The 20,542-nt window shown below is 32.7% G+C and overlaps 1 protein-coding gene across 4 annotated transcripts; it reads right to left on the bottom strand.

Moving 5' to 3' along the window:
• Nucleotides 1-477: 477 nt before the first annotated feature.
• On the bottom strand, nucleotides 478-15,237 carry LOC131846141 (troponin I). Of its 4 annotated transcripts, none has more exons than XM_059195372.1 (8): nucleotides 15,147-15,237; nucleotides 13,001-13,039; nucleotides 9,981-10,109; nucleotides 9,604-9,727; nucleotides 8,795-8,895; nucleotides 5,515-5,558; nucleotides 3,328-3,469; nucleotides 478-813 (listed from the first exon to the last, which is right to left on the bottom strand). In XM_059195372.1, the coding sequence occupies exons 2-8, from the start codon at nucleotides 13,013-13,015 to the stop codon at nucleotides 745-747; spliced, it is 624 nt and encodes a 207-aa protein (XP_059051355.1). In that variant the 5' UTR covers nucleotides 13,016-13,039; nucleotides 15,147-15,237; the 3' UTR covers nucleotides 478-744. The 4 variants fall into 4 exon arrangements, with proteins under 4 accessions (XP_059051355.1, XP_059051354.1, XP_059051353.1 ...); XM_059195371.1 differs by lacking the exon at nucleotides 8,795-8,895 and adding an exon at nucleotides 8,222-8,322; XM_059195370.1 differs by lacking the exon at nucleotides 8,795-8,895 and adding an exon at nucleotides 9,294-9,394 and having other exon boundaries at nucleotides 15,147-15,235.
• Between the last annotated feature and the right edge of the window lie 5,305 nt (nucleotides 15,238-20,542).

Below are 20,542 nucleotides of genomic sequence, written 5' to 3'. Positions count from 1 at the left end.
AATAATATAATTATGTGTCTCCAGTTCAATCCTAAGCAGATAATATTTAAATAAAATACTTATTAAGTATGCCAAGAAAAACAAATCTTTCTTGAAATGAATTCGTATCTTCTTCTGCATACAGAATCGTTTTTTCCTAGCAATCTAAATGTAAATTATAAAACATGATACACCTACATGCATTACAAAGAAAACGCTATTTTAATATTATGTAAATCAACTGTCATTACAAAACAGTTATTGAATTGTGATTTTATTCTAAAACAATAATATGTTTGGACAAAAATGTAAAAGGGTAAATATTTAAATGGATACACAGAGGGACACGCGTGTGCCGAGGAGGCATATAACAAAGAAAACAATTTTATTTTATCCTAAAACGCTACTGATAAAATTAACGACAGGTAAGGGACAAAGGAATGTTGAAAATAAATAGGAAAAAGGTACACAAAAATGACATCGCAACAACACATAATGTAATACAGAAAATTAATTTTATTATCTTACAAAAAAAATTATATAATAAATAAATAATTATAAAAACTGTTTCACATATTTGAAATGGTAGTCACGGTTCTTCTTATTGGAAAATATACATAGAAATACGGAAGGAATTTGCCAATGGCTTACACGGGTGGATATTGTAGGAGCCTATCGATGAAACTAACCACATACAGGGTGGGTTTATCACATAGATTGGATGTTTATGGCAGGCCTTAATATAATTTATGGTAGGGAAACACTTCATGCCTCAACTTCTTCCTCTTTTACCTTTTGATCTCCCGGTTTGCCCTTGGACCAGTCTGGTTTTTTCTGTAAAATTAAAATTAACATGTTATGTTCACACTCTTAAATATCTTTTTCTTTAAATATTGTAATACTTCGTTATTATTTTTATTTCATTTGTAAATGTACATAAAATGTTCTCTTCTGTTTGTTGTATAAAAAATTATATACTTTACCAATACATACATAATAATAACGAAGTATATATGCATAGAATAGTCAACTCAGTAAAATGCCGTATTAGGACACACGTCTAGATAGTCCAATGACTTTGTATATAAAATAGCTACTCAGAAAATGTGGAAATAAGCCTGTACAGTTGACAGTATATACATGTACGCAGGTGTTGTATAGTATTTTCATTATAACAAGGAAACAAATGTCACTACACACTGAAAATTAATTACCAAGTAATTGAAATAAATTAACCTCACTTTAAAACAGACAACACTTTAATGAAAAAGAAGTTTAATAGTATCAGGTTTCAAACTTGAAGCCTGACTTTTTTAAACTTACTTGTAATTCACTATTGTATACAAATTTTAGTATCATAATCGAAACATAAAACGGGATTTTGAAAGACTAGAAACGAAGTTGTTAGTCAAAATATTTATATCTATATATATGTATAATGGACGTGTATCATTGGTTTCCTTGAAAAGAAAATAGTAGAACTTGAGACCAATAAAAAAATAATCTCATATTGTACTATGTTGTTTTTAGAAGTGTCTAGATTGTGATAAATTATATTTTGTGATTAGTACAATTTCTTTATAGTACAATATGAAGTTATTTACGCCATGACGATGCTGACACCCTTGAAGCAGATCACACGTCGAAGCGAATAAAAAACACTAGGGATGTGCCTACAAAAACCGTACTATCAAAACTTGAAGCGAATCGTATTGCATCCTATAACATATTCAAATTATATACTTATGTGTATATAATATATGCCCTAATTGGCGAGTGGGTGACACACAAAAGCAGATTTACAGTAAGTGTCTAGAAGAGTGTATGCAAGGCTGATTTATTGCCAATTGTAATTGATATAGAAGATAAATTGGCATGGTCGTACACCCAGAATAATGAAACCAGGCAATTGCCAATGCCATTCTAAGAATGGCTTCAAGCTGTGCAAGTGTGGCACTAACATGCCGCGAGTACGATCATTTCTATATAAAACCTCTTTTTACATGGCATTTATATTTCATTTACCTTTCCTCCGGCACCACCCTGTGGATAATCGCATGACAATATGTTATTATGCTGTGATGTCATAACGAAATAAAGGTACAGGTGCTAAATATATTTTGATCGGAGTTGTATAGTATGATGATTCTGTATGTGAAAAGTTAAATTTATAGATTGATAGAATTAATTATATATTATGTCATTGTTTATTAGTTCATCGCATTGTCTCTTTCCGTTATATCTATACGATATTCTATGAAGTGAAATAAATATAGTAAATTTCATCGTTGAATAATAAACAGGAGATAATTGTTACACAGTTTATGTGTTAGTCATTAGCGTCAAGGTATTTTAAAAACAATATTAGCACTTTCTATAACATCCTAGTCCCTGAAAATTCATGAACATAGGATTAGCGAAGCTTAGCAGGGGATTCTGAATTCTGAAGAAAATGGCATTTAAATAAATAATACGGAACGTAAGCTGGCCTGGGGCTGAGGGACCTCGATTCGTTATTAAATTGATCAAAACAACTACGGGAGAAGCATGGAGCGAATCCAAACATTTTCTCACCTCACTATTTTATCGGTTGGTTGAAAAAACTTAACAATAAAAGTGTTTGGTGGAAATAGAAAATAATTTATTATAATATTATAGTGCGTTAAAATTAAACCATTTCAAAATGAATGGTGACGGGAATTTTTAAAGATATTATATATATATATTTTTTGTTGAATGTTATCTACTTCTTCCCGATAGCCCAATCAGCTTTCTCCGCTTTCTTGGCCTGTTGGAACATGAGTAATTAGTAATTTCAGGTTTTTAATCTGTATATATAGTACTAGTGGAATGTATATTTATGTATTAGATATTATTAGTGTTGTAAAGTTATTAGAGAATCCATTAGAGGTACAGTATGGTGGAATCGAACCAACACTAAATTTAACAAAATTAACTATACTTTTACGTTAGGTATCATTACAGTTTAGAAAATTATTAGAAGTTCTATAGTGAGTGCAATTTATTATGTATGTGTATAAGATTAAATTGTTCAGTTTCGTAAAAATGTAATGTTATTCCTGTTACAATGATGTTTTAATATTTAATATTTTAAGATTTCAGACATCACCGAAAATTTTCTTTCCGGTGTTTATCATAATCAATGTTTAACAAATGCTATATAAATTTAATTTTTAATTGTTTATATTTGCGACAACTTGTTAAATCCATTAGATAGATTTTAATAGTTACCAATTTTGTTATCCTGAATTCAAATCTAGGAGTAAAGAAAAAGTACTGAATATAATGTGTCTATTAGTATAATCTATTACATATACGTGTATTTACCTCTTTATCTTCTTCTTCGAGGGTGAATTCCTTCTTTTTGACAACCTTCAATTGGTTACGGAAGTTGAATTCGGCGGCCTTCTTTTGAAGTTTGGCGAATTTGTTCTCGTATTTGGACACCTTCTTTAGTGTGGGTTTGACGCTAAATTAAAGAAAAAATAACAATAGTAAATATTTCATTCATTGGTATACATACATATTATTGATATTTATCTAGAGCTGATATTTTTCTATTTGCCTATATCTCGCCTATTTCTGACGCCAAGCAGTTGGCTTTGTAATGTGTTACTATTTGAACTTTGATATATGACAGTAAACATACTGAATACGAAGGCCAAACAAGAAAGTTGCCATGTGATTCACATGATGTTGTGATGCGTTGTTGTTTGTTCATATACAGACGACGGTGGCCAGTCAGCAATTTGTCAACATTTTCAGTTCGATATTCTAGTTACATTCAAATGTATTTACTAATTTACGATATATCTAAGTGTATTTTCCTATTATCGATAACAAGTCGAATTTCATATTATGATACGGTACACCCGACATGTATACCGAGCGTTTTATGTAGCTGATGGACTAACTCCCTTGAGAGTAGTAAGATTGGAGACATTAAAGGAAATGGCACGATGTCCAAAGCTGTGTGAAATAGATTACTCGAGCTTAACATTATTTATGTGTTAACGTTAAAAATATCGTCCCTACTAAGAATTACAAACGTTAGTGCAATGTAAACTATTTATATATAGAAATTGAAATGATATAATAGTTACGTGTTTGTAATAATATTAAAAACGTTATTGTCACAATGGCTCAACTAATACCTAGTCATTAAATAATTGAATTGGCGTCGTTGTTAGGATGGAAAAGTATAATATAAAGCTATTTTGTTCAATAATAACTTATGCATATTATTATTTAAAAATTTGGAAGGTCAATCCTTGGTACTTCTTTCAGCAGTTGTGTGTTTAATATGTATATATGCACGGGTAACCGGATTGCATAAATTGGAATATTTTTGAATATTTCAATATTTTCAGCACATAACGAGAATACATCACTTTAATTCGTTGAATATACTTTAAAAAAGTACACAACTACTCTAAAATCAGTAACATTCTCAATAAATAATGAATTACTGTTATATTGAAATACTATTAAATATATACTGAAATACTGTGTATCTAAAATTCAAATTCAAGTTAAGCTTTGTACACCTATAACGTTATTATTTCTATATCGATAGATATAAAATAAGCACCAAATTCTATGTAATGATTAATACATTAGTGATAACCGTACGAAAATTGGTTAAATCATTTCTAAGATTAACGCGCAGGAACACGCAGATAAACAAGCAGTCATAAATTCTATAAAACATTATTTTGAGTTCATAAATTCATTTTAAAAACAACAAAAACAACAAAAAATTCTAGTATCGCGGTAGTTGTTACCGAACTCTTCCGAAACGGTTTTTTAACTGATTTTTATGAAATTTTGCGGTAAGGTCAGGTAAATCCTGAGAATCGGCGAACATCTATTTTTCATACCCCTGAATGATAAGGTGGACCCCACACCACATTTGTTACTATTTCTCGCAAAAAGTACTTTCGGATTTTGACGTAACCTTAGAGTAATAAAGCTTATATATCAGAATAAGCTAAATCTATCAAGCGGGCGAAGACGAGGGTACAGCTAGTATATATATGGAAGAAAATATATTCATCCGACTAAAATTTGAAACCATTCATATTATAAATGGCATGGTCTTTGTATAACAAAGGAAGTAAAGTGTTGCGGCGCGGCGCAGTCCTCAGCGGCTCTCAGACGCGGCCGTATCATTATACTGAATATAATTGTATTCAGAGTCACATCCTGCCCACTTGGTTTGTTACATTTTTTACAAAAAAAAATTATACTTAGCACGAGATTTTAGTGGGCGAATAAACATAAAAAAAAATTTCATACACCAACATTTTATATTATAATATGATGAACATGTTTTGTATATGATTGTAACGATCCTGTTACTATAAAATTGGAATTTTATTGGGAGCAGATTAATATACCTTCATGACTATTATCCCAGATAGGGTAGTCAGTACCATTATCAACTGTTAAAGTTGTAATGAATGCAATATTTAATATGGCCAATAATAATTTAAATATATAATTAATACTTACAACTTGCCTCTGAGGTCATTGACTTGAGAGTTCAGGTCAGCGATCTGTCAAATACAACATTTGTGTGAAAAGAGAGTAAATTATGAGTAAAATGAAATAAGTTAGCTTATCTTAGGCTTTCAAAGAGTTAGATCATAGATTGGAAGAATAAGAAATAAATTTAAATGGTGAAAATGAGAAAACTCATATTTACATTAAAATTGAAAATTATTTTAATTATCTACTTATATGATTGTATTTTTTAGCCAATTGGAGAAACTCAAGAAAATTATAAAAGAAATTTAAATAATATTTTTTTCTAGTAATAGTGATTACAGTAATAATTTCACACGTCTGTACCAAAATTAAAAGTACATAATATTTATGTTGTTTCTACAAATGAATTATATTGATAATAAAACTAATATAGTAAAATTATGTTTCCATAACGTACTGTTTGCTATATAGGTACAGTCAAGTAAAAAATTACGTAAAATACCAGATACCAAAAACTTCATGCAATTCACGAAAAGAAGTCAGAAAACATTGAAAGCGTCAAACTCCAAAAGATCTGTAAAATAAAGCATAACAATACATATGTAGAGCAGAATGTAGAATTGTAACAGTGTTTAAAATATAATGATGAATTATTAATACGAGAAAAGCACAGAACAAGATATAGAGCTGGGTGAAGATTAGGCGGTGTTATTTGCGAGCAGTAGATCAGTTTAATTCTCAGAAGTATGTATGTAAATACATACAGAAAATACTCCGCAAATGTCAGTCCCGTTGCCTACCACTCGTTGCCTATATATCTTTAACCTGTGCTCTTTGCCTATAAATATACGTTCTCTAATAACAATTCATTATAGTCTACTTAGAAGTACGTGCACAAAATCTACCGTGCCTCGACATTGGTAGCTGGTCGCCTGCAGCTCCTGTTTTCTTAATACTCATAACATTTATGTGCAGGATATTGTACATGGTGCAAAACAAACCAGCGCCAAAAATATTATACTTCTTCGACGCTGATCGGATTGTATGTGGTACGGTAATCATGTGTTTCCATGTTCTCTAGTCCAGTAATCGAAGTTGTAATATATTGAGCGCTATATTCATGTGCTTTAACCAAATTACATATGTACGTCTTTTTATTGAACGGTTTTAAAGACGTACATTGTATGAACAGAGAGTAAGAACGTTGCAAGTGTGTGTTATGGGTGACGGTGCAAAATCGATCCAGAGTTGCAAATGTAAAAGTATATATATTATTGTTTTGTAGTGTCTTTGGACTCGCAAGTGAGCATAGTATATACCACTCCGTGTCCCGAATAGTGGGTGCAAATATAAACTGTGCGACCGAGGACGCCGCGGGCTCGGAGTCGACAGGGAAGGGATGGGCAACTCGACCAGAGCATGGCACTTTCTATTGAAACACTCGGTGTCCAGCTAATCACATCGGGTATTACAAAAGGTATCTGGGGCTCTCAGCAACCGAACACGCAAACATTTCGCGAGAAATACGCGGCACATACATGAAAAGTTGGAGATTTGGAACAAGAAGTTTCACTTACACTATGCACTTGCGTGTGCCAATATAGGAACCAGTCCAGCGTTCCATTTACACTTCAACGGAAACTAAATTATGTTATCATAAAAAGAGAAAATTCAGTAAGGCCACTAAGCTTGCCACCACACATGAAGCGTAACATTGGCGTATGCAGCGACGGTGCTCTCGATTATTACTGCTTAAACACTCGATTTAATTTTATTAAAGTGCCATACTATTTTAGGAGTGAAAATATTAATCGGGATTTGGAAGCTTATTTTGTTAACATTTTTAGAGTCATGCAACAGACATAAAAAGCTTTACATATATGAAAACAACACATAATTAGGAGCAGACAATAATAATGAAGATAGGTCTCATAATGATATCGAAGATACCTTGAACTGAAGAAAATGATGAATAAGACAAGCATAGAGGACATAGTGCGATGATAATGATGCCGCAGGTGCGAGTTACGCGGGCATGCATGTTGTGGCAAAGCTGCCCGCATCAGTAGTGAGTGCAGTGTGGTTACTGTTACGCCGATGGCGATCGCGGTTACTGTAGTTAGTGTAGTTAATGGTGTAAGCTCCATGTCGGATGACGCGCCGATCGATTTTGCACCGCAGCCGTACGCGCCGCGTTCGGCCTGCGCCCGCTTCTGTCGCCGCTGTCTCAGCGACTCGCGGCGCGTCTTACATCTCGCACACACCCGTTCTACATTTACACTACCGAGCCTCCCCTCGCCGTTATTTACAATTCAACAACAAACAACCGAAAACTTACAAAGCATTGTCAATATATATATAAACACGAATTTACACACGCGCACGTTGTTACGTTATCGATGACTGTGATATTCACAATGGTTATAAAGTATTGGTCAATACCTCATAATCTCTTTTCCTGACTTCATGTTCCAAATCCCATTTCTGGCCCTCACACACATACATGCGGTCATAATACTCCTGTATTATTCTCTTGAGCAATGCTATAGAAAAAGGAAAGACAGATTATTGAGCCAGCAGAATGAGCATGGGCATTGTGTGAGTAACCTGCGTCTGTCGACGGGGGCGACGTGTGCATGTGTGCGGTGAGCCGTACAACTATCATGTCATGTTGTAATAACTAAATCAGAATCAACTCATATGCATTCCCACTCCTAATTATGTAGTTTACCTCCATTTTCCTAATTTCGATCGCTCGTTCTAGCTCATATTTATCCCCCTCAAGGTTGTATATTCTGTGCCAGTACATTTGACATATTGTCTGCAGTTCCGCTAAAGAAAAACAATTAAACTTTAAGGTATGGTATGAGATCGGAAGCAAATCAGCGGCCGTCCCGCAGTCGTACGAATGTCGTAGTGTAGAACTCTAGATGGGGACCTCTCCACTCGAGGAGTACAAGCGTAAGCGAAGCTACATGATTGCAGTTGTACAGGTAGGATCATAGATGGAAAATTACTGCATCATAGCCTATGTTGTTATTGACTCGAAACTCGATGAGAGTATCTACATTATCGAATTAGCAGCTTCAGAGTCGCTACCACGATCTTTGTTATTTTAGCGTATATAAAATTTAATTGTTATCCACACGGTTAAGGATGTAGGTATATTTGGTTCCAGCTTCGCAAATTTATAATTATGATACGGCTGCGAAAACAAATAATTATTTTTCTAGTCACATTAACGGCATGAACTACTCAAACGAAGAGCGTGTAAAGTTTGCGTTGCGCCCAAACCAGGTCAGACCTCGAGTCCCTTTCGGGCCACCTCCATCTCGTGATCGTACTTCTCCTCTTCGAGCTTGATGATTCGCTGATGGTAACCGGTTATGATGCTCGTGAGAGCCGCTATAAAATCAACCATAAGTTACTCGCCCGCACTACACACACGTTCTTACTTGCACCTAGGTCGACCGGTGATATCGTCGATCAACGTACAGTTGGTTATGATGTGAGTCTCAAGAGGAAATTTATCGGAAAAACAGAAGGTAGTAAGTATTCGCAGATAAATATAACGACTTAAAATTGGTTTGAAGAAGAAGAGAAACGCATTAGAATAGATAAATGGGCCGAAGCTGATTGCCCGCCACACCAGTGACTAGTTAAAATACTCTGTTATGTCAAACAGTCGAAAGAGAGACAACACGGCACTTTTCATATCACAAGTAACGTTAAATGAAAGTGAAGTTATGTAAGTTTGGTAAGTCGCCAAAAGAGAGCCGATCCACAGCGGCCCGTCTCACTACCTCCATATCTTTCCTTTTAACGATGTATTCCAGATCGTACTTTTGGTCTTCAAGTTGAGCGATGCGGTCGTGGTATTCTTTGGAAATCCTCGAAAGAGAATCTATAATATGATATAACATACATTACATGGGTCACCATTGGATGACAATCATCTGTAAGCTGATGTGGTGTGATGTGTATGACATACGATATCTGAATCATTGAGTGCTTAAATTACAACATCTTGGCAATGGTATAGATCACTGACATATATTATAAAATTTACGAAATTGGTCATAGATCAATGTTTTCGTGAGGAATAATATTTACCTTCATTGGCATCGTCAATATTCTTTGCTTTACCGCACCTCTCCTCAATGATGCGCCTTCTCTCGGCCGCTTTGCGCTCCTGTTCCTTCTTCAACTCCTCGGCGGCTTTTTTACGCAGCAGCAACTATTATGAAGGATATAAAAACTCGGTAAATACCTATTTTTGTTGTATTCGATACGAAATTGGTACTCAAATAGATTTTATTGCCTAACAAATAAATAAACGTACTTATATTCCGTTCTAACACTATATTTAATATTCCCCTCAATAATGATTGAGATTAATTAGAAAGCAGCTCACCTGTTTAATTTTTAGGTGTTGATTACTAAGACTCTCTATCTATAAAAGTATATAATATTTCAAACTGCATACTCACCCTGAGTTTCTTCTTTCTCTCAGGTGTCATGAAACCTTTCTTCGCCTTCTTGGCCTTGGAGGCTTCCTCCATGCGCTTGCGCACCTCAGCGCGCTTGCGGTCGATTTCGGCCTGTTTGGCCTTCTTCGCCTAAAGACAGTCAAAATAATGGTAACAGTGTGCCTACTTTTCTAATATTTAATGTGTGTGTTATATGTCATAAAACCTAACCTACTTTGTTAAAAAAAGGCTAATCAGTAATCAAATATCGGGCTATTTTTTATTAATGAAATGAAGTATATTATTTATGTACATGAACGTATTTATAATATAGACATATATGTCATCAAAATGTATTAATTTGCTTACAAATAATACTAGTTTTCATTCAGATACTTTTACTTTTGCATTGTGCTGCATTTTATAAAATATTTCTACACAATTATCTCATTTTTATATAGAATAATTATTTGAGAATGTAAAACGTTGTGTTTTGTAGTCGACCGTCATTACGTTACCTCCTCGAGACGCTTTTTCTGAAATAACAAAAAAACAATGATTAGCACACGTTCTTCAAAGTACATAAAATTTATTATGTATTAATGTTGACATATTCGTGAGACATTTTTATACAAGATTAATTGAAAGGTAAATGGAAATAAACGTTTAATTTTAAACATGTGCCACCATGAACAGGACATTGATGTATTGTTGCTATTTTATAGTTAGTTACAGATGTTGTTTTCCAAAAGTTAAGTTATTTACGAGACTCGGAATAACATGAAATTAAACGAGAAAGACAACATATGTAGGTACATTAATTTTCGGGCAATGTAAAAATCATTAACACTTTAAATAATTTGTTACCAATATAAAATGAATTAGAGGCAATTTGGAAAAATATTAGTATTCTTTATAAATTACATACTGAAACATTGAAATTTGACACAGACATATAAATGGATCTTTAATTACATATTGCTTTTGTATTAGGTGTTACATCAGTGCGTTTGGGAGCTTGTGGTGTGAGTTTTGCGAGTGCATTATTGTGCTAGTAATTTTGATTATAATATCATTGCCCACATGTTATTTATATCATAGTTTTTTACATACTGATTAAAATTTTATCTTTATAAACGTATGATTAAATAAACAAGTAAAGCAATGACATTATACAACTTGTGCCACATATCAAAGTGTGTTAGAATTCATATGTTATATATATTCGATGTTAAATACTGTTTTGTTGGATCCAATAGCGTATTATTACGTGAAATAATTCATAAAAAAACATTGCGCGTGTACAAATTATATAGCGTTTACATAAAATGCTCTAAGCCTCCAGTTAAACTGGACATCGAAACTTACTAACTGACGAGAAGTGAAATATATAAAAATTTATATAAAAACAGCTGTAACAGAAATTTCATGTTATATAAAATGAAGCGTCGATGCACCATCTTTTTTTAAACATTTATTTCTATCTTTTAAAATAGACTTTATTACAGTGGTGTAATAGATATTTTTGGATGCTGTATTTGTTTCGTGTAACAGGCATAAGCGGGTTAGTTGCAACATTTACCTGAGTCTCGAGGAGATAGACTCAATACTGGTGTGTGGTAGATATGGAAGCACCCAGACAACCAGTACCAGGACCGCAGTGACCGGACAGCAGAGACGATGTAGAGAATAAATACAATGGAACAGAAAACAAATCAGAAACACCATGTTAGTTAACGATATTTATATACACTTATATACCTAACTAAATGACAAATTCAATTGAGTTTCATGCCAGTTCTTCTCAATTGAATCTGTATATTGAAATGGACTGCATGGAAAACATTATAATACAAAAATATTGACGTTCATAAGCGGCTAAATTGTCATTGAATGAATGAACGATTTGCATTTGAATTTTAATATAATAGTTATAGTTAACAGTCTGATTACACTTTGTATAATATAGCAATCGTTACCTATATACTATACAAAAATACACCTCTTCGTATGACGTTCGTTACATCCCTGATGCCATTTCGCAAAAACAGGTGTAATGTCTTCATACACTGTAATTTCACTGCCATATCTCAGTTTCCAACCGACGCACTGCTTATAAACAAGCTGCCAGGCGGCTGAAATACGTGACAATAGATACCCAAGGTAGACGATTTTTTTTAAGTCTATCGCAGTATAAATTCAATTTAGTACATACATCTACTTTATTTATTAAGTATGAAATTAATCATGATGGAAAATACGACACCAAAATCAAAATTATTGGCATTACATAGGGCAACTTTAATCACTTATGCATGTCTATTTTCCTGATTTATAATGCTACCGTCCAATTGAATTTAAATGCGGCAAAAAACAAACGCCGTCGATTTTAGAGAAAATGCTAATTAATTCACTATGGATCATTTATTCACCAATTTTTTTGCTCATTTTTTTTCTCTCTCTTTCACACACATACTTCAGAACTTATACCAGATGAAGTAAATGTATAATAAAATATTTACCTAATAAAAAGCAACCATAGACTTCATCAAACATTTTACAGACCCACTCAATATTTACTCACTTGCTCCTCGTTTTGCTCAACTTTAGCGAATAATGTAATGTACTGAACTTATTATTATAGTTGATTTTAGATATTATATAATTATAATTATTACATTTATTATTGTATTTAATAATATCGAGAAGTTATAAGATGTATAAAAGGTACGAACATTTCATTTCATCGAACAATACATAAATTGTATTATATTTTTATACTGTCTAAAAAATAAGATTTATTACTTACTTATTATTTATAGTTGGAATATATATTATACATAATGTATGTCGTAAAGACAATTTGACACTTCTGTTGCAATCCTCCAAAGCAGAGATAAATATAATTATGTCCTTTTTTCGGACTACTATAATGCTGTTGGCCGCAACTGGCCTTTACAGCTTCACCGAATATAATAATGTATGTATATAAAAATAATATAATAAATAAAACAGTGACTTTAGCTAGCTTCTTACCTTACTTCATCATCCGCCATTTTGTTTGTGTTGGTCTCTGTGTCCTGTAAATCATTAATTAAATATTAATAATCGTAATTATTAATGAAACATAAATACAAACTCACAAACTGTACCTCTTTATAATATCAGTATAGATTAAACACTTTCCAAAGTGTTCACTGATTCTGATAACTTTGTTGAAACTAGTAGATATTAGCAATTCTATATATTCGTATGGAAACTACAATGAACCGACTGCACACAGTTACCTACTTTAAATATTTAAATTGCTGAAGTTATAACTAAAACAACAGAATACGTATTTATACAATATAGAGCAAACTGGAAATCCGATGCATACTTAATTAAGATATAGGTACCTACTAAACTAAGTATATACTTTATAATAATATGAAAGGTAAGAAAATTAATGACATTTAAAAAACTTGCACTTGTATATAATATGTATATTTTTATTAATACCATATATATGATTCATCTTTCATTTAAATACTATAATAGTAGTAGTAAGTTAATAAGTATTATCTCTAATGATAAAACATTTGAGATAGCTTACTGTAAAATTGTATGACAAAATCGATCGATCTTCAGCTACTTAGAAATATTAAAAATGTTTAAAATATATGAAAATTAACATTAAGATGTTGTTGGTGGCAGAAAAGTCGTCAGAATATTAGTAAACTATACTAATCGGCCTATCCCTAATAATTGCTATTTCCATACCAGAAGTTTTGGTAAAGATTTGGAGTCATGTGTTTTGTTTCCATAATTGGTAGAATTTTCAAGCACAAATAACACCAATATCGAAAGGATTATTAGTAATGTGGACTGCTGACCCCATTGCTAGCAGTATACCATATCAGGTTGACCTACACGCGGTTCGTCCTGAAAACCATCATGATAAATTACTGGTGAATTTTTCACGATGTGCTAACTGATCTGACCTCATTCTCATATTATCAATCTCTTCAACAAAAAATATATAAAATACACAATAATACTAAAGTTATAGAGAATACTCTATGTACCTATTCATTTTTCATAGCAACGTAAAAATACGTATTTGGCAGTCCTTAATGGAAACAAACCTGTTACTTGAAACTATTTGGATAATTGCCAGCCGCCTAGGTGCGAACTATAGATATTTGATACTGACAAAATCTTTACACTTTGTATTCTATTGTATAGGCATATCCGGAGGTACCATCATACATGACTAATGTTAAATAAGAGGATAATTCAATAAATCCGTATGCAAATTGCTAATCTAAATAAGATTACGACAGAAGTTATTACGCGTTACGAAGGAATAAAGTTTCGGTGCCATAAAAGTTTGCAGGGAAATGAAAATTCCACAATTAGATTCGGGCGAAGTCGGTAGTTCTCGGCTGTTATCGGGCGGCGCGCGCGCGATCGAAATAGGTTGGCTTGCATATCACCGTATCCTAATTTGGTGGCACGGTTGCGACTTAGGTTACACGGATTTCGGATGTAACAGCTGATAGACGTACACAACATACAACGGATATAGATTATATTTCGTTCATATTTTAAAATTCGAATAAAAAATAAGTATAACATGTTTGGTGAGACTGAGAACCGTTTCTAGTAAACATTGAACAAAATTTAATTGGATTTACATATTTTTTAATTACACACCTATAAAACCTTACCCATTTTTTATTAAAATGGTAATGGTAACACGTGACGATTTTTAAACTGTGTTATTAAATGATTTGAGATTAAGATGAGGTTGTAAATTATTAATTGAAATTCTTTATTTTATAAATCTACGAAGTAAATTTTCTTTATTACTTATTTTGATGACGTCATATCTACGCACAAAATAAACCTACTTTGTATACCTAATATAAGTAATTTTGTCATTATAGTGTAATATTAGTATTTTTATGTGGGTACAATAAACATCCTTGTGACCTCACTAATATCTACTCTTAAGGTTTCCAGTTCATGAACGTCCCGTTATTATATCTCACATCACTTTAACGTCCCGATACTAGTCACATTTCCCGGCGTTACTTGACAATAGTCCATTTTGTTATATTGACATATCACTTCACTGAACGAATAATACACTTATCAAACTCATAATAAAATTTTAAATTAGTAAAACTCATCAGAACTCACCTACGGTAAGAAAAAAGAAGATGGCCCTATCTGATGGTTCAGCCAACACGAGCCACAGCTGCTGACTGGAGTTGGGCGGGCGGCAAGGTGCGGCGGGCAGTGCGTAGGCGCCAACACCCCGCAACCCGCGCCCTGCAATCTCTTGCAAGCGCCCCTCTTTCCCCTTGTGCTGTCCCCTGTTTCAGTCCAGACATTTTTAGAGCAGTGTCGGTTTAACACCGACACCGAAATATCACGAGATCTAAGCTCCAGTTTAGATGTGCAGACTCGGGTGCGTCGTAAATATTTAACCGAAGGATGCTGCCGCCATGTGGCGCGGATTTTTATAAACAGTTGTCATAATTACACTGTTGTATATAGCTATATTGATTTACATATTTATATTTATTTCGGATACAATGCTTAATTCTGATGTTTAAAAGTGCACTACACTTGAATTTTAATAATTAACAATAATTTCATTAATTATTTTCTATAAGTATATATATCATCAAGTATTGTCGATGTCCTCTCTCTAATATGGTTGAGTACAATGATGGCTGGCTCATCCGTCATACTCGTGAACGGGTGCTGCTTGTGGGGATTGATCTGTTCAGGTTGCGAACACTGATTAGATTTTTTGTTTTTTTTTCAATAACATATGCTGGTGGTCACTCTATTCTCCCAAATTTGAATTTAAATGAATCTGTATTATTGTAAATATTTACAACCTTTAAAAAAAAATACGAGCTTAGTTTCTTGTCAGTTCTTCTCATCTGGAAATCATTCCGAACTGACGGTAGATTTGACATATCATAAGACTCTGTAATAAACCTACAAAGATATTTGGAATTTGAATTTGAATTTATATTTTAAAAAAATTGCCAATAATTATTACAACAGCTGCTTATCCAAAATATTTATACATAAGACCGAATATATTTTGGGTAACACCTGCTTATTTACGCAAAATAAGTGGCATTATTAATAGATTATCTATTTATTTCTGTCTAAATAGTCGTGAATTTTTATATTTCAATAAACATTCGTCTATGTATTTAGTTATTATTAAATTGTAATTTGATTGTTGTTCATATTCTTTCTATAATGAAGAATCTATACCAATTTAGTAATAGTATAAGTATGAATAAAGTACAACCATATATATTACTCAAATTTGAAAAACTATAATACTATATAACAGAGGAAGAATATTTTAAATTTTAGTAAAAATAATTTAAATAGATGTCTTTATTGTTGAAGTATCTGTATCAAATCTTTTCAACTACACAATGAATTTTAATGAAATTTTTATTAATAGAGCGATTCAAGAGAAAAGTTTATATGAATAAAACATATACTCCCGTGCAAATCCGGAGCGTACAGCTAGCTATTATACATAAAATAATTAGTCGAATACTCAGCGCTATTATTAAAATTCAATCTTTTAAAATAATACGAAACGTATAACGAAAAAAAAACATTAAATCAAAGCAACAAGCTCAGTAAGGTGTGGTTTTAATTAAAACTGGAGAATTGTAGTTGCAGTTACAAATGTGCCCAAACTATTCCCTGATTACAACCGGGCATGACAAAGTACAGTTGTTAATGCAATATGTTCGAAACGACATTAAATTGCGGCTTGAGATAATGAAACGTTTTATAGCTTTTATGTTAGTTGGAAAATTATTTTCAGGTAAATCTTATTTAAAGTAATGAATTTTAATTACAATAAATTAATTAATAAAAATTAATACACAGGGAGCTAAATCGTATCCTAGTTTAACACATAAGAGATTCTCGATTAAGAGACTCAGATTCACAAAGCGAGTACGGTATGATATCAATAGTATTCTATATATCCACCCATCTATATTTATAGGCGACAGTTACAATCAGTATATAGTAACAGTACAGTAGGGCATATGTAATTTATAGTCAAAACAGCTCTCATTTCCAACCGGTTCAAAATAGAGTAAATAACAAAATATCAATTATACTAAATAAACCATATAGTTGAATATTATGTAACGTAACTTATTATCAAACGGTAACACTATTCCATCTTAAAAATAGCGTGACGACATGAAAGAATGAGGTCATTAGCATCACACTGAATGTACATTTTATTTTATAATATTTTAACAAAAACTCTGTTAAATTGCATAGTCAGATTGACTTTATACAAAGTCCTCTGTCTCACCTATTTCATGTTGTTGAAGGGTGAAATTAGTCGAGATGTAATTTGAATGACAAACAAGCTAATGGCCAGCCTGATGGTAAACGATAACCATCCACTAATTATACTACGGACGTCACATTATTATGTGGCATTCCAAAGATCTAAAACGTCATACCTCTTATCCCGTAATTTCATTGCATAATCGTACCCTACACAACAACTGATACACAGTCTACTAGGCAACTGCTTCGACACTGAAATAGGTGAGACTGGAGTCCCATAGAGACGACGTATTACAGTTTACCTCTGATCAAATTACAGGCATCACATCTAAGTGCCGGAGCACATCCTGTAATCCTGTAATTAACAATGTATCATAGATCACATGATATCGTGATGCAATAGTGCTGTTGTTGTACATAGTCTCACCATCAGGTAAGCGCCTATCGCATGTTTATCATTCCTACTACTCAAAAACATATAAACGTCTTGTCTGTTTTTCACTGAGATCGATAGAAACAATGGAATACCAGATGCTCCAGCTAAAATAAAACACTTTCGCCTCTTGCACGTACATCGGTCTATTTATACGAGCAGTTGTTTTTAACTGTTAGGTGAGCTCTTTAAAAAGAGAACGTAATGTAATCAATATTATTTTTGTGTTTTTTTTTTTAATTTATAACCCTAGGTAATATGATGTTGTACATTATACCTACAAGATCAGAAAACAGAATACTCGTAAAAACGTAGAAAAATGAAAGTGTATCGATCATGAAAACCTTCATACATCATTTTTTTCTATCATTCTTCTCGAATAGATTGCCATTGATACTCAACAGTGGGATGTTCAATGAGTTAATGTTTTGCTGATCATCATCATTTATATGATTACAATACAAACACCATATACGTGATTAAACTAAATAATGTATTCAAAAATACATTAGAAAAAGATAAACACCCTTTAAAACCTCGTTTACTCGGGAGGGCGTATTTTTTCTAGGGGGGAGCAACTGAATTACGTTGTCTAAATGGCTCGGGTTTACGGCACCCACCCGATACCAAGTATGATAGAATAATGGCTTTATCGAAACACTCTTAAAATGACGACTTTGTAGCTACAATGGCGATATTTAATATTTTTAAGCTTCTCATAAAATTATGTACACTGTGATGGTAACTTCGTATTAAAATAGTTCTCCGGTTCTCCGGTTCACCAATAAAATTATAACGAGTATCAATATTGATCTATATAAAATTCTCTCGACATTTCTTTAAAATTACACCTAATCCGTTCAAACCTTAATACTACATAGCATAATTATTAAAGAAACACAGATTGCGACACCCATGATACTACTCAAGCATTGCTATTCCTAAATACTAAGATGCCTCTAATACATATATCTTCACTGAGTTAATTCACTCTTAAACCAAAATATAGCTTACAAACCAAACTACTTGACGGCTGTAATAGGTGAGACTGAGGTTCACACGCAGACGTTTTTTTTTTGCAAAGTTTGCCTCGGTGAAATTCTTATTTATATCAACATAGATAACATATCTAAGATAATAAACTTATGTGACGATCTGACAATGATTGCGTCGACAATCCCCGGAAGCTTCACAATCGTGTACCACCCGACATAATAAACTGTCGAAGTTACCAAATTGTGGTTATATGTGTGGTATACACGTACGTGGAACAACTTTGGGGAAGGCTATGATTACAGGCGTAAGTGATAAAGTGCTTCGTGCGCCGTTCCCTCTGATTGCTGAGATTTTGCTGCTCCGTGACTGTGTTCCATGAGTGAATGAAACCATACAGAACTCAACTTTATCTTAATGGTGTAACGCTGTGGTAAGACCAACATAATTTGAGAGGATAATCACTTTTGCAATGTTATCAATGTACAGGAATTCTGCAGTAGTAATTGTATTTTATTATTAACATCTTAATGTATCAAGGTAAATAGCAACAGCTTCCCTAGAAAACGTAAGCATTTTATTGTTGAAAAAAAGAGGCCCACTAGAGGTAACTAAAGAAAATATACTATTACAAAAGATAAGAAATGTTATTTCTTTTAAGAATAATTCATTCCTAATTAAAACTGGAATATATAAAAAGGCTTTGCTAAATGTTATATTCATTTCAAAGATGCGTGTACCAAATATGTAGACAAGAGATGATGGAGATTAAATTTATTTTAAGGACGACGCTATGTTTACAGAGTATGTTACTTACATGTAATTCAATATGTTTCTAACATTTATTATGAAAGTTTCATAATAATTAAAATCCTTTGAATATATTTAAAACATTCTGAGTAATTATTTTTAAACAAAGATAAATAATATGATAAATAATTATATATATATTTACTTTTCTCAGCCATTAGACTAAGCTGAACTATCGTGGTCCCGAGCTGACGGAATGTCAGCAGTTTATTAATATACCAGTAGATTGTGCAACGAAAAATCACTACACATTCATCAAAATCTATTCAAAGTAAGAAACAACCATCCATGTCCACAAACGTTAGTGTTTATAATATTAGTAAGATTTATGTATAGATATATAATTCTGAAAGAAAGCCTTCAAAAGATAGCGAAAACTGCATCATAATCAGATGCTTGGTTAAGAAAAAGTAAGGGAGATATAGGCTAGACGACGAAGACAACGGCTTTGCTTTATACTATTTATAGATGGCTCGTAGGTAGATTTGTATAGCGTAGGTATACGTCATATGTGTATTTTAGTATCGAAATAAATCATGCAATAAACGTTTGGTACAGTTTCTGTCGTATTTATTATACATATTAAGATAGTAAATCGGATCTTAACACGAAAAATAAACGTGGATTTATATATATATATAATATGTATATTATTTTGTTTAGTAGTATTCTGGTCGGCGAACACTGGGCTTCCAAATTATATCCAAACTATATTTATTTCCTGATGATACCTCGTTTAAACACGTGTCGCAATATGAGTTTAGACCCAATAACGGTTGGAATTTAATCACTAATAGGGAAGGTCATAACGCTTTTAGGTTACGGTTAGGATTCCGCACTGAACATTTATGGTCTCACATATGCTAATGGTAGCGGAATTAAAGAAAATAATATAAATCTATTAAGTAATGTAATTGAGTTCCGTAAACCTAACACCTAATTCGATATATATATATCTATGTCACAAGAGGTAAATATTGTATTATGAACAACATTT

The sequence above is a fragment of the Achroia grisella genome, unplaced genomic scaffold (assembly GCF_030625045.1).
Source record: "Achroia grisella isolate CSIRO2021 unplaced genomic scaffold, CSIRO_AGI_Agris_v1 utg501, whole genome shotgun sequence".
Classification (NCBI taxonomy): domain Eukaryota; kingdom Metazoa; phylum Arthropoda; class Insecta; order Lepidoptera; family Pyralidae; genus Achroia; species Achroia grisella.
Note: the sequence above shows the minus strand (reverse complement) of the source record. Positions and strands in the feature narration are given on the sequence as shown.